The 19,741-nt window shown below is 34.3% G+C and overlaps 1 protein-coding gene across 1 annotated transcript in view; it reads left to right on the top strand.

Moving 5' to 3' along the window:
- Nucleotides 1-15,196: 15,196 nt before the first annotated feature.
- Nucleotides 15,197-19,741, top strand: part of LOC120158740 (protein NEGATIVE GRAVITROPIC RESPONSE OF ROOTS-like) — a 31,576-nt gene continuing 27,031 nt past the window's right edge. Inside the window, exon 1 of the mRNA XM_039169519.1 lies at nucleotides 15,197-15,294. Within this exon, the coding sequence (XP_039025450.1) occupies nucleotides 15,197-15,294 (98 nt within the window). The remainder of the gene's footprint in view (nucleotides 15,295-19,741) is intronic.

Here is a 19,741-nt window from a genome sequence, read left to right as displayed (position 1 = left end):
ATCATCTTGATCATTTGTCTGTGAATGATATGCCATGGAAATCTTATGAAAACTCCATATCTCCTTAATGCCTTGTCAATCAACTTGTTATCGAAGTGGGTTCCCTCATCACTAATGATGGCTCGAGGTACTCCAAACCGAGTGAAGATATTCTTGTGTAAAAACTTGAGTACGGTTTTAGAGTCATTCCTTGATGTTGCTATTGCTTCCACCCACTAGGATATATAATCCACAGAAAGAAAGATGTATAGATCGATGGGAATGGTCCCATGAAATTGATGTCCCAAACATCAAACAGCTCAATTTCCAAAATACCTTGCAATGACATTTCATGTCACCTGGATATGTTTCCAGTGTGTTGGCATCGATCGCAAGATTTGTAAAATGTATGAGTATCTCTGAACAGAGTTGACCAATAAAATTCTGATTGTAGGACCTTGGCAGTAGTCCTTGCTCCTCTAAAATGGCGTCTACTTGGGGCCATGTCACAATGGTATAAAATATCGCATTGCTCTTCTTCAGGTACACATCGTCTAATGGGCTGGCCAACACAATGCTTGAACAAATATGGCTCGTCCCAAAAATAATACCTTGTATAGTGCTTGAATTTATTTTTGTCCTGACTGTTCAAATTAAAAGGCACTATCCCACTAACAACAAATTAACAAGGTCAGCGTACCACGGGATTGTCGTGGCATATAAATTTTTCTCATCAGGAAATTCCTCTTAAATATCTACAGCGTCATGGCATTCAGAATTGTTCTCTAGCCTAGATAAATGATCAACAATTTGGTTTTAAGTACCTTTTCTATTCTATGTCGAATTCTTGCAAAAGTAAGATTCACATAATAAGTCAAGGCTTTGCATCCTTTTTGTTCACTAAGTATTTTATAGTCGAGTGATCAGTGAGAACAATGACTTTAGTGCCTATTAGGTATGGTTTAAATTTATCAAAAACAAATAACATGGGAAGTAATTTTTCTCAGTGGTGGTGTAGTTTAATTGTGCTTTATTCAATGTATGACTAGCATAATATAAAACATGAAAATGTTTACCTCGGCGTTACCCCAAAACATCTCCTATGGCATAATCGCTCGCACAAATATTAGCTCAAATGGTGATGTCCAATCGGGAGGAACTACAATAGGTGCTGAGATCAATTATTGTTTGAACTTAGTGAATGCTCCGAGGCATAACTCATCAAACACAAAAGGTTGGTTTTGTTGAAGCAAAGTGCAAAAGGGCTTAGAGATTTTTGAGAAGTTCTTGATGAATCTTCTATAAAAGCCAACATGTCCAATAAAACTCCTTATGCTCTTGACAGAGGTTGTTGGTGGCAATTTTTCAATCACTTTAATTTTCTCTTTATCCACCTCAATGCCCTTGTGAGATATCTTTTAAGAACTTTTTCCAGATTGGTGAGGCATCACTCAAAATTGTCTCCAGAAATAGAGATATCATCCATGAATATCTTAAGGAAGCCCTCAACCATATCAGAAAAAGTAGTATGTATACAACGCTGAAAAGTTATCGGGGCATTATAGAGTCCAAAAGGCATCATTCTAAAAGCAAAAGTGTCATAGGGACAAGTGAATGTAGTTTTCTCATGATCCTTTGATGTGATGGCAATTTGATTGTACCCAGAATACCCATCTATGAAGCAGTGGAATTATTTTCCTGCCAATATATCTAACATTTGGTCGATGAAGGATAGAGGAAAATGGTTACAATAATCCATACATATCCTCCAACCAGTGATAGTGCGACTGGATAATAGCTCATTATCCTCATTTGTAACCACAGTTATGGCACCTTTCTTTGGTACACATTGGATAGGGCTCACCAATGAGCTATTTGATATAGGGTAAATCACTCCAGCATTAAGCCATTTCACAATTTCTTTCATTTCCACTTTCTTCATAACTGGGTTGAGTATTCGTTGTGGTTCTATTGAGTGGACGTGCCATTACTCTAGCAAGATCTTGTGCATGCAAATTATGGGACTAATTCCCTTAAAATCAGCCATAGTCCAACCAAGTGTTTTCTTATGCTACATCAAAACACTTAACACACTTTGCTCTTGGTTATTAGTAAGATTAAAGGAAATATTCACCGGTAAAATATTAGCGCTACCCAAGTAAACATATTTAAGATGCCCTGGCAAGGGTTTAAGCTCTAGGGTAGGTGCATGCAATAACGATGGCTTAGGAGGAATAAATTCATCAAAATTCAGGGGTTCAAAATTCATACCTCATCTAGATAGTAGTAAACTAGATTTTTTCCACCCTAATTGGTAATTTGTCATAGTCCTCTAAGTTTTAATCATCAATCGAATATTCTTTGTCTGCTAACTGAAAGAAATTGTTCAGGAAAAAATGTTTGGTTTCTTATTCAATTAATGAGTTCAGTTCAGACATGCCTTGGTATTCTTCATGGTCATCAGCATACTTGAGAGTAAGAAACGCATTGACAGTCACACACTGATCGGCCACTCTCATGGTGAGTTCACCTTTTTCACATTCTATCAAAATATGACCAGTGGTGAGGAAATGTCTACCCAGAATGATGGGTGCCTTGGCATTAACTTCACAGTCAAGAATAAGGAAGTCAATTGGAAATACAAATTTATCCACCCTTATGATGACATCCTTGACTTTCCCTTAAGATCTAACATGGGATTGGTCGGCAAGTTGTAAAATCACCTAGGTGGGTCTCTCTCCTATGCCAAGATTTAAGAATATAGATTTTGGCATTAAGTTCACACTTGAACCAATATCACATAGTGCCTTTCCAACAAAATTAGCTCCTACAGAACAGGGAATAATGAAGTTGCCCAGATCATTCAGCTCTGGTGGCAACTTACTCAATGAAGAACAAAATTTTATTGTCGTGGCAATTATCTCATACTTCTCCACTTTTCTTTCCTTGGTGCAAATTTCCTTAAGAAATTTGGCATATGTCACATCTGTTCAATAGCTTCCAAGAGAGGTACGTTGATATGAAGCTGATCAAGAATGTCCACAAACTTCTTGAACTGAACTTCATCATTATGCATCTTCAATCTTTGCGGTAAATGTGGTGGGGGTATAGCTTCCTTAACAGTAGGACTAGGAATTGCTTTCACCTTGGCATCAAAATTTTGTACCTCGGTAGGCTTATTGATAGAATCGTCCTCCTTGTCCTTCTCATAAGTGATATCATCGTGTAATTTAGCTTCAACCGGGTAGACAATGGGGGTAGAATTATCATGTTGTGTCCCCCTAACCTTGACTTGTTGGTTAATTTTCGTTTCACTCCTAAGAGTTAACACATTACAACGTTTTTTCCATGCATTTTGGTGACTTCAGTTTCACTTTGAAATATCCTTGCTGACGCTCTTGCAATGGCGTAGCAATCTGACTAACTTGACCTTCCAAAGCTCTTAAAGATGAACTATGGCTTTGAAGTAAGGCGCATTGACTATGAAGTAAAGCTCCTTGATTCTTAATTCGAGTAGAATGGTCTTGTAGCATTGCCTTCGTGGTATATATGAAATCTTGAATTGTAGCTTCCAAATAACTAATGCTCACTGAAGATGAGGCTCCTTTGTTGGTATTATGCCATGGCATAGCATTTTGGTAGCCTTTAGATTCAGTGTGATTCTGCTGACGAGTGGATTTACTGGCATTATGGGCTCCTTAATTTCCCCATGAGAAATTTGGGTGTTGCCGTCATCCTGCATTATAAGTGTTATAATAAGGATTATTATTTCCTCGATTAAATTATCTACAAAGTTGATGGACTCATGGTTGGTTGGACATTCTCTCTCGTGGTGATTACCTTGTCATAACAACCATGTCGAGCTAGTTTCTTTCACTTCTTTTACCTTAGTGGAGTGTTGTAAATTTTTCAGCATATTAGTAATAGATGAGAGTTGAGCATACACCAAGTCCTTGGTATCTAACTTGAATGTTCCAGGTGCTTTCCTGCCACTCCCAAGCCTTGAGGAAGGAAATTGATAGAAATTATTGGTAATTCTATCCAAAATAGCAAACGCCTCAACAAGTGATTTATCCAACAATGACCCATTTACCGAGGCATTAAGCATCATCCTCGTGGGTGCATTTACTTCATTATAAAACATAACTACTTGATTTCAATCATGAAAACCATGATTTGAGCACTTTCAAAACAAACTCTTGTAACGATACCAACACTCGTAAATAGATTGGCCGTTTCCCTAGCGAAAGGATGCTATGTCATTCCTTAGCTTATTATTCATGTTCAGTGGGTTATATCGCAATAAGAAACTCTTGCAAAAATCGGCCCATGATTTCATCGAACTGTATGGAACACCACTCAACCAAGCCCTTGCTCGGTCACGCAAAGAATATGGAAACAACTTTAATCTCAGTACATAATCGTGCACTCCTTCTTGGCGAAAAGAATCACAAACCTCCAAACAATTCTGAATATATTGTCTAGCATCTTCAGTTGGCATGCCCCCAAACTACCCTATAGAATTCCACATATTAAACATGACTTGTTTAAGCGCAAAATGTGCAGCTTGATTTTTGGGTACCACGATTCCAGGATTCAGATCATCTAGCATCGGATTTAAATGATCACGAATAACATGAGGCCTATCAGCAGGTCTAACATTTTGTAATGCCTCGACATTCTGATTTCTGTCATCCTGACCAATGCCCTGATTTCCAATTTGATACATATTTTCTCTAGCACGTTGAGCACGCCTTGTCTAAAGTTTCTTTCAATCTCAGGTTCTATTAGTTCCAATCGCTCGTAAGAATGTCTTCTAGGCATACACCAAATAAGCCTGAAAAAAATAAAGCAAACTATACAAGAATAAAGAAGAAAAAATAATATGCTTTGACAAAACTAATTAACTTCGCGTTGAAAAAAATAATATGCTCGTAAGAATGTCTTCTAGGCATACACCAAATCGCATGTTATGAATATAATAAAATTATACATAAATATTGTGTAAGTATACTCAATCACTCAAGTAATAAAGTGATGAGTGAGTATCATCTCCACAGGGATTGGTGGAAATTAAAAAGTTTAACTAAAGCAAAGCACTAATGTATCTAAGTATATTTAGTGATGATATGTACCAATGGAGAATGTCACGGAAATGAAAAGTATATGTTAGTGGATATGGATTGATAGTATGGTAGATGAAAATGTAGTGGCAAGAGCAGATTATAATGTTGAAAATGATAGAAATATCAAGACAATGAAAAACGGTAACAACAATAGATAAATGATAGTTTGATAATCCTCACACAAGAAGCTACCTAGGGGAATGAATTGTAGGGATTAATTTAAGGATGCTAAAACTTATCTCTCAAGTAGACTTAATCTATCTCAGCTTTACTTGCTCGACGGAGTTTGCTAAAAATGCTCCAGCTATCTCTAGTCAAAGGAACCTAATATAATATATTTCCACGGCATCTCCTCTCAGTCTCAACTATGGTAGCCTATGTTATTGATAAAAACTACCCCTATTAGTCATTGAAATCCTCTCTTAGTCACTCTCAAGCACTAAGGGATTAGGATGTAGTATTACTATGACGGTTTAAGCTTAAGAAAATACTACATCTCATTGTTTATACGGATCTTACTTGTGTTTCTATCGAATACTATAAGTATTAATGACCAAGTTTCTCTTTAACACCTAGCTTTCATTTAAGTAATGGACACTCTCATACCTCCTACAAACTTAGAAGACGAAACATTCATAAGCAAAACAAGTAAATACAAAAGATAAATTTAAATCTACCATTAAAACAAAATTAAGCATCAATAATATCAACCTCACCAAATAAGGTTAGTTCATGATGGGGTTCAAATCATCCATGAAACAAAACATGAAATTTATTCATTCCAATAACCAAATATCAAATGAAAAATAATAGGAAAGGGGAAGGGAGAATAAGCCTTCAATGCACGCAACTAGAGCTCTCCTCAACCACAACGACTCGCCTTAGCTTACTAGCTCCTCTCGGATGCCTAGCTCACCACTCCTTGGAGCTCGTTAATGGAGGAATACCACTAAGAGAATGGAAGGAAGGATACGGTGGAGAAGGTGAAGAAAATCTAGCTGAAGATGGTGTGTGTGTAACCTTTTTTCTTTCTCATGTGAGGAATATTAAATAATAAAAAACTATCCAAGGGTATTAATGGGATTTAACACTCCAAATATCCATCATACCCCTAGAGTCACTCCTTGGGCATGACTTTTATCCTCCCAAGTGGCAGTGGTCCCCAGCAGGCGGTTATAACCATCAGACACGTGCCTTACCAACTATCATTTTTTAAAAATATATGTTTGTCTTTTTCTATGATAGAAATGCCAGAAACGTGTGATGTCGTAGCATTCCTTTCCAGTTCAACCTTTTTATTGTTATTTCCTACACAATATAAACAGCCACACCTTTCCCTCATACAACGCCTTTATAAGATAAAATAGCACAACCATCACTAATGCAACTATATGCAAGTATATGCATCTAAAATGACCTAAATGGGTTTTTAAACAAACAATAACTTAAGTGAAAAAGGCCTTAAAAGTAGCCTTTTGAGGGAGTTATCAGATGCACTTTCCCAAAGGTATACTTTTACATCTCAAAACAATGATACTATTCTAAGAATTCAAAATATCAAATATAAATATCATGATTACTTAGAGATTTTTTATATATATACTCATTCTTTTAAAAGTGCTTTAATAAGTTCTATTTTGTAGACAAGTTTCATTTTCAAATCAATAGGTTATGAAGTAAAAAAAACTCCTCACTAGAATTATTAGTTCTTAGACCACACTTAGGAGACTTCATGGATTATTTTAATGAACCTTTTCACATGGTTTTCAAATATTCCTTCTCTCCACAAACAAGTAAAATCATGGAGAGAACATATGAATCAATCACAAACAAAGCTAACAGTGGGCATCACCATTTTGAATTTCAACCTAAACACTAGATTACAATACTTGTGCCAAAAAAAGGATTGCAAGACAAAAAGAAATCAATTCTAACAAGGAAGAAACCTCTACTAAAGCGTATAAAGACAAAACACGTTGATTCGGGTAAGTATTTTACAAGCATTCATTCCAACACATCTAATTCTCTTTCTTTTGTATTTTCGTATTCATGGACGAATCCTTTTGAGGAGAGAATGAATGATACATGCTCCAGAATCTATAATGATGATAATACATGTTTCTTTGGACTGATGTTTCTACTCGAACCTATTAGAAGAAAAAAGTCTCAAAGATTCAAAGTATATATATTCGTTAAGTATAGTGTGAGTAAATCATTCAAAGGTTCTAATACTCCCCCTTTGATGTTTCAGATTCGCGGACAAATGTTTTCGAATAGATGGATGATGATACATACCCCACAAGACTCACATCAAAAGGAAGATGGACTATCTCTTCCAGTTGATTTACATAACCAAGCCTTGGAAAAGAATACCATAACAATAGAAGACTTGCGATAACTTTTTGAATGGAGTCCAAGTGTTATATTCGACAAAGCACATTTAGATCAAGATATTTTGAAGAAATTATAAAAATATTACTTGACCAAAAAATATTATGATGAACTAAAAAATGATAAAATCTTTTAACTTTAAAATATGTCCATCGTAACACGTTTTCAACAAAAATTGAGATAACAAACAACTTATAATCATCCTTGCTCAATACTATGCATGCATAAAAATCAATAGGCAAACAAAATACAAAATTAATAAACTTTAAGTTTAGAGGTTACCCTATTAGAGTATGCCCAAAGACCAATCATATGATGATTGTATTAACATATTTTATTTACTAAATTTATCAAATAGATGTATTACCGTTGTTTTCTTTTATTGTATTATTGTTCATTAAATAAACTAAAAGATAATAATGTTCGTATATTAATGTGGTTATTATTAAAAGATCCTTAGTGAAGTATTATTATGGTCATGGATAGTAATAATATGCTTAAGACTAACATGTTATTGATTGATGACAATGAGTTGTCATTGACAAAGAGATGTCAAAATTAATAAATGAATATATTGTTAGAGAACAATATATTAGATTGATCTGCTATGAGCATATGTCTTGGATTATTATATGACGGTCACGATATTGCTCATAGTGACAAATATATGTATAATTCTTAGACTTGAGATCATTACAATCTCAACATATATTGTTGTATGTTTTGATACAGTTAAACATGCTCCGTAACTGGTTGCACTATAAAGACTGACATTGAACATATCATGATATATGTAGTCAGGTGTGAATGATCGAGATAGGATTTGTCCTTCCTAGTTAATAGGAAATGTATCACATACCACTTGATTGAGTGAGACTAGAAACACATGGCCATGCTCGAATAAGTTGATATCAGACATCACAAATTATTTGTTTATTATAGTCTACTCTAAATATCACGAAATAATAGATGTGTTACACAAGTGTGACTATTCCAAGACTTGTGCTTATTCTAGATATAAAGTAAAAATGATATAATACATTAAAATAGTTAGTCACGAACATGTTATATCGAATCTTGACTTCCCGTAACTTAGGTAACAATGACATATTGCTAGATGTCACTCATCGTTTGTAATATTAGAATAGTTCAAAATATTACTACTAATGTTACAGGAACCTACAGGGTCACACCCAATGGTTAAAAAAAAGAGCAACTTGTAAATGTGTCACATATGTACAATTTGATAGTACATCAATAAAATGTGTATTTAATATATATATATATATGTGTGTGTGTGTGTGTGTGTGTGTGTGTGTGTGAGAGAGAGTGAGTAATTTTAATTACACATGAATATCGAATTTAATTAAAATAATATAATTATAATCTTAATTAAATTCATATTTAAAAACCCTAATAGCTAGGGCGACACATATATAAGGGATATGTTGGTCCAAAAATCGTTAATCCCTTTTGAAATTTCTAAAGCTCATAGAACAGTTTTAGAGAAAGGTTTTGCTCTCAACTACTTTTTAACAAGGTGAACTGAGTAGAGGCCGAGATGATTTTTCGTGGAGGCTAGGATTCATATTGTTCATGATCACCATTAGTCGCTGATATCTTTAATGATTTTCAAGAAACCCAATGTAGGTAATCGCATCCCTTCCTCCCAATTTCAGATTTAACGTACTTGGATCGCTGATGAGACCATCGCATTTTATTTCTGTTGTGCCATGGGGTGCTTCGACGATCCCAATAGTGGTATTAGAGCCACTTGTATGATATGGATTCGGGTTAAAATTCTTTATTGATGTGATATGTATGAGATACATGTTCATTTTACTATTTGCGGTGAGTATATGTTTTGATTGTGTTTGAATCAATAAGTGACACGATTAATCTGTTAATCTAGTAAAACAATTATTATTATCATTGATTCAAATGTTAATCATATAATTGTTGATGTTCAATTCAGTGTTTATATATTAATTGTTAATATTGTGAACTCGTGGTTGTGATGAAAGATTGGCTTCAGCAGAGGAAAAATGGTTGTTCCAGTGTGGAAAAAACATTAGGGATTGAAAATTCCAATAAAATGATTAGTTGATAAAAGTTATCAAATCATGAGGTTTTTCACAGTAATAGTGGGTGTCATTTTTCAACAATTTATAACCGGACTCGTCCGACCCTTGACCCCTTCATGGGAAATAAAGGTTGTAAGCTGATATAGGTTCTTAATAATAAACTTGTAATGGCATATGTATGATATGTTTGATTTGCACAGTGTTTGGCATGCATGGTTATAGCCCTTTATTGTATTTCTGTCACACCCCCATTTTTTAATATGAATTTATTGAATAAATTATTTTATTTTAAGGACTAAAGTAAAAGTTTTTGTAACTTTTTGGGCTAATTTTGAAAGTTTAAGAAGACCAGGGACTAGCCCCGTAAACTGCCCAACACCAGAGAATGCCCAAGAATTCCAGAGATCTCTCTTCCCCATCTAAAGTCAAGAAAAACCAAAATAAAAATAATAATATAACCTTTCATTTCAGCCACACCATAACCCACTGCCGACCACCGTTGTCCGGCCATCTATAGCGGTTGCCTCGCCGTTCGCCTTAGCAACAATCCGTGACCAAACCCGACTGGAGAACCCCAAAATTATTCTCCATTCATCATGTATGAGAAAGAAAACCCGTTGGCTTGCCTTCCTCGTTTTGACGTAGTCGCTCATCCATTTGAGACACCGCCATCCCCAATCGAAGTGCCTGGTCACTACAAACAAACTCATGTTGCCACTCTCCTCCAACCCCCATCGTTCGTCGGGAAGAGGCGATCAAAACTTCGTCGAAAACCTTTCCGTCGGCTTGGATTAATCACTTTTTTCGGCCGATTAGGTGATCCGTTCATCATACCACCACTGTCATCTATTTCCCTGCTTCGTTCCGATCGAAACCCAACCGAAATCATCATTTTATCATCGATTTTTTCCCTCCACCGTTGGGTAAGCTCGGTTCATTTTTATTTAATTTTTTATCAATGTTTTGGTTGGATTATTGGGTTAATATTGGTTATTTTGGTTTGATAATTGTGTTTAGCTTCTCAGGGAGCAATTGGCTATTTGAAACAGATTTTGTCACCACCGAACGCGTCGCCACGTGGGCTTCCTTCCCAACCATGACTTCTGGAATATTGAGTCAAATCGATTAAGTTGACCGATTCAGTTAATTTAAGTCGTGAGTCAGCCCGTTGAGTCAAGTCAGACATAGTCAACTTGACCCGATCGACCTGACTCGTTGACTTTAACTAAAGTTGACCATTGATCTGTCTGACCGTTGACTTTGACCGGTCTAACCGTCGACCATCGAATTTGACAAAAGATTCAAAAAAATTAAAAGTCATATTTTATGTTTTTCAACGTCTTGAGCCCGAATCCGAAGTCCGTTTTGCCAAATTCGCTCTCAATAAGTCGTTTTTCAGTTATTTATCTTCAAAATCAAATTTGGTTTTCTAATTAAATTCAGTTTATGACATAAATTAGTTTTCTATGTAACCAATAAATTATTGGATATTGAATTCTATTTCAAGAGTGATCGAATGGAGTTTAAATGTTCGGTCGGTGGAGCATGAAAACCGAGGTAATATTTTACTACCTTTTGTATGTTTTCTGGAACTTGTTGATAATTGGTAACGGTATCGATGAAATAACTGGTCCTTTAGGTAAAATTAAAAAATTTAGAACTCGAACAGAATTTTGGTAAAAAGACAGTAATTGTATAAGACTCGGATGGCTCGTATAAGAAACTAGAAGATCAGTCAAAAATAATCATAAGTTTAGTGATTTATTAATAAATGAATTTGCTTCAAGATCCATAAATTTTGATTAATTTCTTTAAATGTTAAATAATGGGAATATTTGGATAATAAATTACCAAAAATAGCTCTATAAGGTAAAATTATGAAAATGCCCTTGTACTGTAAAAGACCAAGACTTCCTCTGATGGTCAAAAATAACCCAGAAATGACATACTTGACTAATTATCAGAAAAAGTACATATGTTTGGATTGAAAATGAATTACCGAAATGTCCTCGAGCTACAGAATAACTAAAATAACCTCTAATGATTAAATAACCAAAATACCTTGAACTCTAAAGAAACTAGAATACTTTGAAGCCCAATTTATCGGAAGTAATGCCACTGACATAATTAAATTCAATGACGATAATATGCTTAAAATATAAAAAGAACTATGGATGGCTATGATAATGGAGATGACCTGAGAACTCAAATTTTGATTTGCTTGAACCTTGGAATCAGCGATTAAATTCCTGATCTATTTGAAAACCCCTAAAAATAAACTTCTATATTTGGAAATTCTTAATATGGCGATCACTTTGTTTTTGAACGATCATTTGAAGATTAGATTATTAGATGTGCGACATGTAATTGAAGTATTGAAATGATGGATTATTCTCAAGTTTTGAAATAACTAATGTGCATGGACCCCAAAAAGACTAAAATAACCCTGAATATCGAGATGACCTAAATACCTTTATGACTTGGATCAAGTGAATGTATTTGTATAGACTATGGGATCACCGATGAACCTAATGATGTACTGCCTATAAAGGTTATGGAGCATGACCCAAGTCGTAGGATATTTTTGGATATTATTACAAAGTGAAAATGAAATAAATACCAATGAAATGCCTATTCGTCTCCTTAAGAACTGATCAAGGATGATTTTGATATTGATCAGATCAACTGGAGCAGTCAATAATAAGAAGTGAATAATAGTGAAGTATCACGGTCCGAATGATTGACAAATATCGCAGTGTTGGGATCGTTGGTTCAATTGGACTCGAAATCCTGATAATTCAATATATATTCTTAAATACCACAGATCATCGCTCTACTCTACAAATCATCGCTCTACTTTTATTAGATTAAATTACTAAGAATTCTCCGAGAATCAAATGCCTAAAATGCCCCTGATTTGCCTGAATAATAGGAACACTCATGTTATATCTAAATCTTCAATAATTCTGAGGTAAAATAATCTAAATGTCTGACAGATACTCAACTGCCTCCGGAAAAAAAATATGAATACTATATGATCTTGATTCTGAAATCCTATTAAATTACAAAAGTTTCATAGTCCCCTACATGATAAATACCAAGTATCTCTGAATAATATATGGATCCTCTAGTGTGTTCCTTATGTGACATGTAAATGTTTTACTTGTTTTAAAACGTGATTTTTGAAATTACTGATTTACTAATTTAGCGGTTTATGAGCTATGGTTACCTAAAATATGTTCTCTGGTTACCTATTTTCACAGTAAAATATGACCATTCCTGATTTATGGATCATGAAATCTATTGGTTACTACTTAAACTATTTTATTGGGATATTATTTGGGTAGGATACTGGAGTTTGGAGGTTCATCTCGGTCAAACTGGTAATTCCTTATACAGATTCAGACCGATAGAGCTGGTAATTCCTGACGGACCTAAGGTGACCCTTGGGTAGGCTCTCAGGCCCCAAGGCACTCCCTTTAGTAAATCATAGGATTACATATGGTGTATGGGTGGAGGGCATTTATGTGATTTAAATAACTACATGATCATTTTTACTATAAAGTATTGGATCATTATTTTGATATTAAAGTTACTGCTCATTGTGATTTCTAATGGGTAATGTATGGGTAGGTTGGAGTATACAGGTTCAGCTTGGTTAAACTGGTAATTCCTTAAATAGGTTCAAACCGATTGAGCTTGTAATTCTTTATAAACCTACGGTGACCCTTGGGTAGGCTCCGAGGCCCTGAAAAACTTTATTAGGTAGGCTCTCAGACTCCAAGGCACTCCCTTAGGGTGAATCCTTTATTATGTGCTTAGGGTAAGTCCTTATGGATGCAGTTCTAGGGAAACTGCATAAAGGTTTTCGGTTGGAGGGTTTACTTTGGTTTTAAAAATATGTTTTAAATTGTTACTGTTTTAAAAAGATTTGTACTCTTTTCAATGGTTTTTGGTTAGAACACACTAGACATCCTATTCCGTTCTCCTGAAAACTTGGTCCTTTGAATATTTCCTATGAACTAAAATCTTCATGTCTTTTACTCTAAGAAATATCAGTGAAACCTCATCTCATTCTGAAAACCTGTAGAAGGCTAAATTAATGAGGAAAATTTATGTTTTCCCCATTTATATGCATGTCCTTTAGCATCACTCGGTAGTTCTGTATTATTGAGCTTCCCAAAGCTCACTCTGTTACTCACCATTTTAGGTTAAAAGAATTGATCTTGTGCAGCTATCATCATCAGTATTAAAGTTCCACAGGTTTTCTTGCGGAGTACGGTGCATTTGTTTAAGGAACATGTAGGTGGTATTCTGACTTTATATCTACGTCTGAAACGTGTATGATTTCAATTCTATTTGTAGTGTATGAATGGTTTTCTAAACTTGTATTTTAAATTATAATTTGTTTTATGATTTTATACGTTTTAACATAAATTTTAATTTTTTGGGATTTTTATTGTGGGTAGCTCAGGTGGCCCTAATTTGACACCCCAGATCGGATAGGGTCACCCGCATCGGTCTGTGGGTGTTACAATTTATCTTCTCATCTTACTTCCTTGTATATAAAATAAGTTTATAAAATTGTAATCCTATGAAGATTCAATGGAGCAGAATAATGAATTGACCTAAAGGTGAGAAGATGTTTGAGAAGCAGTCTTAGTTTTAGGATTATTGGTTCTCCCACTGGCTTGGGATAGGCCACCTAGGTTATAATATTTTTTGGGCTATAAGCATTGCATCTTATTTACTGCTTATATCTATCATGTATGTGATGCGATGAATGATATGTTAGCATGATAATGCTATAATGAATATTGATAAGATCAATAAGGGCATAATATTAAAATGAACATCGATGAGATAATTATAAATCCCTCTAAATAATCTAAGTTATTTTTAACTTAAGACTTCGATCAATATTATGTGGGTTTTTCTAAAGCAATGCCACATAATTTTATCTTAGTTAAACACGAAGAATACACAAGTGATATTCACCGGTTCAAATATTGGTAATAATTTATCTAGGTTATTCTAATAGGATTAGAAACCTAGAGGTTAATTATTTCGATGAATCATGAGATGATTTGAACAAGAGTTGTTCACCAAATGGAGGAGTTGCATGGGATATAATTAGCAAGGTGTTATTTACCAAAATAACCATTCTTCTAAAAGAAAAGACAAATTTTATTTAGGAAGTGGGTGAAATATGGATCATCACTTACTAGAAAAACTTTCAAGTTGATTTTTCGAAATTAAAACAAGAGGGTTTTTAATTTTGAATTAAATAGTGGGAGCAGTTTGTAAAGAAAGATCTATTTGTAAATTTTAAATTCGGAAAATTTACTTACTTTAAATATTTCCATTGTTGTAAACTTAATGGCAAACAATACACTATCATTGCGATCACTCCTTGAGAATGAGAAATTTAATGGCATAAACTTCCTTGACTGGTTCTGTAATTTGAGAATTGTTCTCAAATAGGAAAGGAATGAATATGTCATTGAAGAACTTGTTCCTGATGAACCAACAAATAATGCTTCTAGAGCTGACAAATACAAGTTTAAGAAACATATGGATGATTCATTAGACGTTGGATGTCTAATGCTTACAACCATGGCTCGTGAGCTTCAGAAGAAACTTGAGGAAATGGTTGCATATGAGATGATTCAAACTCTCAAGGAAATATATGAGAGGAAAGAACATCAAGAGAGGTATGACACTTCTAAAGCTCTATTTCAATGCAAAATGGTAGGAGCTTATGTCATCAAGATAATGGGCAACATCCAAATGTTGGAAAAGCTGGGATTTCCTCTCATAGATTAATTATCTACCAATGTTTTCCTAAAATTGTTATTGAATAGCTTTAACCAAATTGTCCTTAATTTAAACATGAATGAAATAAACAAGACTTTTCCATAGTTACTTGGCATGTTACGAATTGCTGAAAGTAACAAGAAAAATATTAGACCTAAGCTCATTTCGATGGTCTGAAAGGACAAAGGAAATGGAAAGAAAAAGATAGTGGAAAAGTCTAAGGGTAATAGTAAGACCAATCCCAAAGGAAAAGATGCATTGAAACCCAAAAGAGGGTTTAGCAAGGAAGGAAAATGTTTCTATTACGACAAGACCGGACACTAGAAGAGAAACTATCATGTTTACCTTGAAGAGGTCAAGAAGGCAAAAGCCAACGCAACGTTTGTTTAGGTATTTATGTTATTTATGTTAATTTGTCAACATCTACTTCTTGGGTATTAAATACCGATTGTGGTTCTCATATTTGTACTTTTGTATAGGGACTGCAAAAGAGAATGACTATGGCTAAAGGAGACGTAAACCTACCAGTGGGAAATGGAGCAAGAGTTGTTGCATTAGCTATAAGGACATATGTTTTATCTTTGCCTAGTGGACTTGATTTAAATTTAGAGTATTTTTATTTTGTGCTTAGTTTGACAAAATATTATTTCTATTTCTTATTTGGACAAGATTGGTTTTGACCTAATTATAAAGAATAATTGTTGTTGGTTTTATCTTGATAGTGTTTTCTATGGTTCAACACAATTAGTTAATGGTCTTTATATTTTGGACCAATATGACACTATTTATAACATAAATACGAAAAGATCAAAGACAAATGACTCAAATCAAACTTATCTTTAGCACTATCATTGCATCCATATAAGTGAGAAACTCATATCAAAGCTCCATAAAGATGGATTCTTAGATTTATTTATTTTCGAACAATATGATGTAAGTGAATCATGCTTGTTGGAAAAAATGACCAAGGCTCCCTTTAATAGTAGAGGTGAACGAGCAAGCGATTTATTGGGATTAACACATAGTGATGTGTGTGGGCCAATGAATACGCAAGCCAGAGGTGGATTCCAGTAATTTATTATTTTCACTGATGACTCCAGTCGGTATGAGCATATTTACCTTATACGTCATAAATCTGAAGCACTTAAAAAGTTTAAGGAATTAAAAAATGAAGTACATAATCAACTAGGCAAGAGTATTAAGTCATTTCAATCAAATCGAGGTGGAGAGTACTTGAGCATAAGATCTGATGAACTCCTGAAAGATTGTGGGATTGTCTCACAGCTTACACCACCTGATATGCTGTAGTGGAATGGAATTTCTAAAAGGAGGAATCGAACACTGTTAGAAATGGTTCGATCAATGATGATTCATAGTGATCTTTTGACTTATTTCTAGGGACATGCACTTGAAACATCCATTTTCACACTAATTCATGTTCCATCTAAATTGGTTCAAAAGACACCATGTGAGATATGGACTGGGAAGCATCCTAGTATGTCTTTTATGAAGATTTTGGGTTGTTAAGCTTATTTCAAACATCAAATGTCTACAAATATTGAACCTAAATCTCATAAGTGTATATTTGTTGAATATCCTAAAGAATCTAAGGGATATTATTTCTTCAACCCTAACGAGAACAAAGTGTTTGTTGCTCGAACATGAGTCTTTCTCGAGAGAGAATTTCTCTCAAAGAAAGGGAATGGAAGAAATATTGAACTTGGACAAGTTCAAGAACAAAATATCAGTGAATCAGAGGTTGAACAAGTTTCACAAATAGTTGAGGAACAATCAACAGATTTAGAAACACAACCATTGGAATATCCAAAAGAGAATGGCATGCACCTGAGAGATATGGATTTATCGTTACCACACATGGAGACATTCTTCCTATGGAACAAGATGAGTCAATAACTCATCAAGAAGTAGTGTCGAGCCTATACACTGAGAAATAGCTTGAGACCATAAGATCTGAGAGGGATTCCATGTTAGTAAAACAAGTATGGACTTTTGTTTAACCACTTGAAAGGGTCAAACCTATAGGGTGTAAATGGGTTTTCAAGAAGAAAACATACATGGATGATAATGTACAAACTAACAAGGGGCAACTAATCGCTAAAGGTTTTCGACAAGTTCAGGGTGTAGACTATAATGAAACCTTCTCTCACATAGCTATGTTTAATTCCATACGGATCTTGCTTGCAATAGTTGCATTCCATGATTATTAAATCTAGCAAACGGACATCAAAATTACTTTCTTTAATGAAAAACTTGAAGAGGATGTGTATATGACACAACCAGAAAGTTTTGTCACTCCAAGAAATGTTGGAAAGGTTTGCAAGTTAAAGAGGTCTATTTATGGACTAAAGCAAGCTTCTCGACACTGAAATCTTTGTTTCAATGATGCAATCAAAGAGTTTGATTTTATCAGAAAGGAATATTAGCCTTGTGTTTATAAGAAGGCTAGTGAGAACATTTTTTATTTCCTAATCTTGTATGTAGATGGCATACTTATCATAGGAAATGACATACCTACTTTACAGTCTATTAAGACTTGGTTAAGTAGTTGCTTTTCTATGAAAGAATTGGGTGACATAACGTACATCTTAGGAGTTAAGATCTATAAAGATAGGTCTAGATGACATCTAGGTCTGAGTCAAAGTACATATATAGACAAAGTACTGAAAAGATTCAGTATGGAACAATCCAAGAAATGATTCTGGCCTAGGAGACATTGTATTTCTCTTTTCAAGGAAATGTGTCTTTCACCTCCACAAGAAAGAGAGCGTATGAGTAAGATTCCATATGCTTCAGCTATTTGGTTGTACATGTATGCCATGATATGTACTCAACCAGATGTATCATATGCTTTAAGCATGACGAGTTGGTATCAGGCAAATCCTGGGGAAAATCAATGGGTTGTAGTTAAAAATATCTTTATGTACTTAAGAAGAACTAAAGATATTTTTCTTGTCTTTGGAGGAGAAGAAGAGATGAGTGTAAAAGGTTATATTGATGCCAACTTCCAAACTAACAAGGATAACTCATGATCACAATCGGGTTTTGTATTTTGTCTTAACGGAGGTGTTGTAGCCAGACACAATAGTTAATTCTACAACAGAGGCTGAGTATATTGTAGCCAGTAAAGCAGAAAAAGCGGTTTTTTTGGATCAAGAAGTTCATATCTAAACTAGGGGTTATTCCTAGTATATCAGATGTTGTAGAACTTTGTTGTGATAATAATGAAGCCATTATACAAGCAAATGAACACATATATCATCAATGGTCCAAACATATTCTTAGGTGTTTCCATCTTATTCAAGAGATCATAGATCGAGGAGATGTGGAGATATGTAAAGTACACACTGATGACAACATTGTTGATCCCTTGACAAAGCCTCTGGCACAGCAGAAGCATGACCGTCACAATAAGTCACTCAGTATTTGATATGTGACTAATTGGTCTTAGTGCTAGTGGGAGATTATTAGAGTATGCCCAAAGAACAATCATATAATGATTGTAATGACATATTTTATTTACTGTTTTTATCAAATAAAGGCATTATTGTTGTTTTTTATTGTATTTTTGTGCATTAAATAAACAAAAAGATAATATTGTTTGTATATTGATGTGATTATTATTAAAAGATCCTTAATCAAGTATTATTATGGGCATGGATAGTAATAATATGCTTAAGACTAACATGTTATTGATTGATGACAATGAGATGTCATTGACATACAGATATCGAGATTAATACATGAATATATTGTTAGAGAACAATATATCGGATTGACCTGCTATGAGCATATGTCTTGGATTATTATGTGACGGTCACGATATTGCTCATAATGACAACTATATATATAATCCTTAGACCTAAGATCATTGCAATCTCCACATATATTGTTGAATATTTTGAAATAGTTAAATATGATCTGTAACTGGTTGAACTATAAAGACTGACATTGAACATATCATGATATATGTAGTGGTTTGAGAATGATCGAGATAAGATTTGTGCTTCCTACATAATAGGAAATATATCACAGGCCACTTGATTGAGTGAGACTATAAATGCATGGCCATGCTCGAATAAGTTGATATGAGATATCACAAATTATTTTCTTATTATAGTCTACTCTAGATATCAAGAAATAATAGATGGGTTACACAAGCATGATTATTCCAAGACTTGTGCCTATTCTAGATATAAAGGACAAAATGATATAATACATTAAAAGAATTAGTCATGGACATGTTATGATGAATCATGAATTCCCGTAACTTATGTAAGAATGACATATTACTAGATGTAACACATTTTTTGTAATATTAGAATA

The sequence above is a fragment of the Hibiscus syriacus genome, unplaced genomic scaffold (genome assembly GCF_006381635.1).
Source record: "Hibiscus syriacus cultivar Baekdansim isolate YM2019G1 unplaced genomic scaffold, ASM638163v2 tig00111330_pilon, whole genome shotgun sequence".
Lineage (NCBI taxonomy): Eukaryota > Viridiplantae > Streptophyta > Magnoliopsida > Malvales > Malvaceae > Hibiscus > Hibiscus syriacus.
This window is presented reverse-complemented; position numbering and strand designations above follow the sequence as displayed.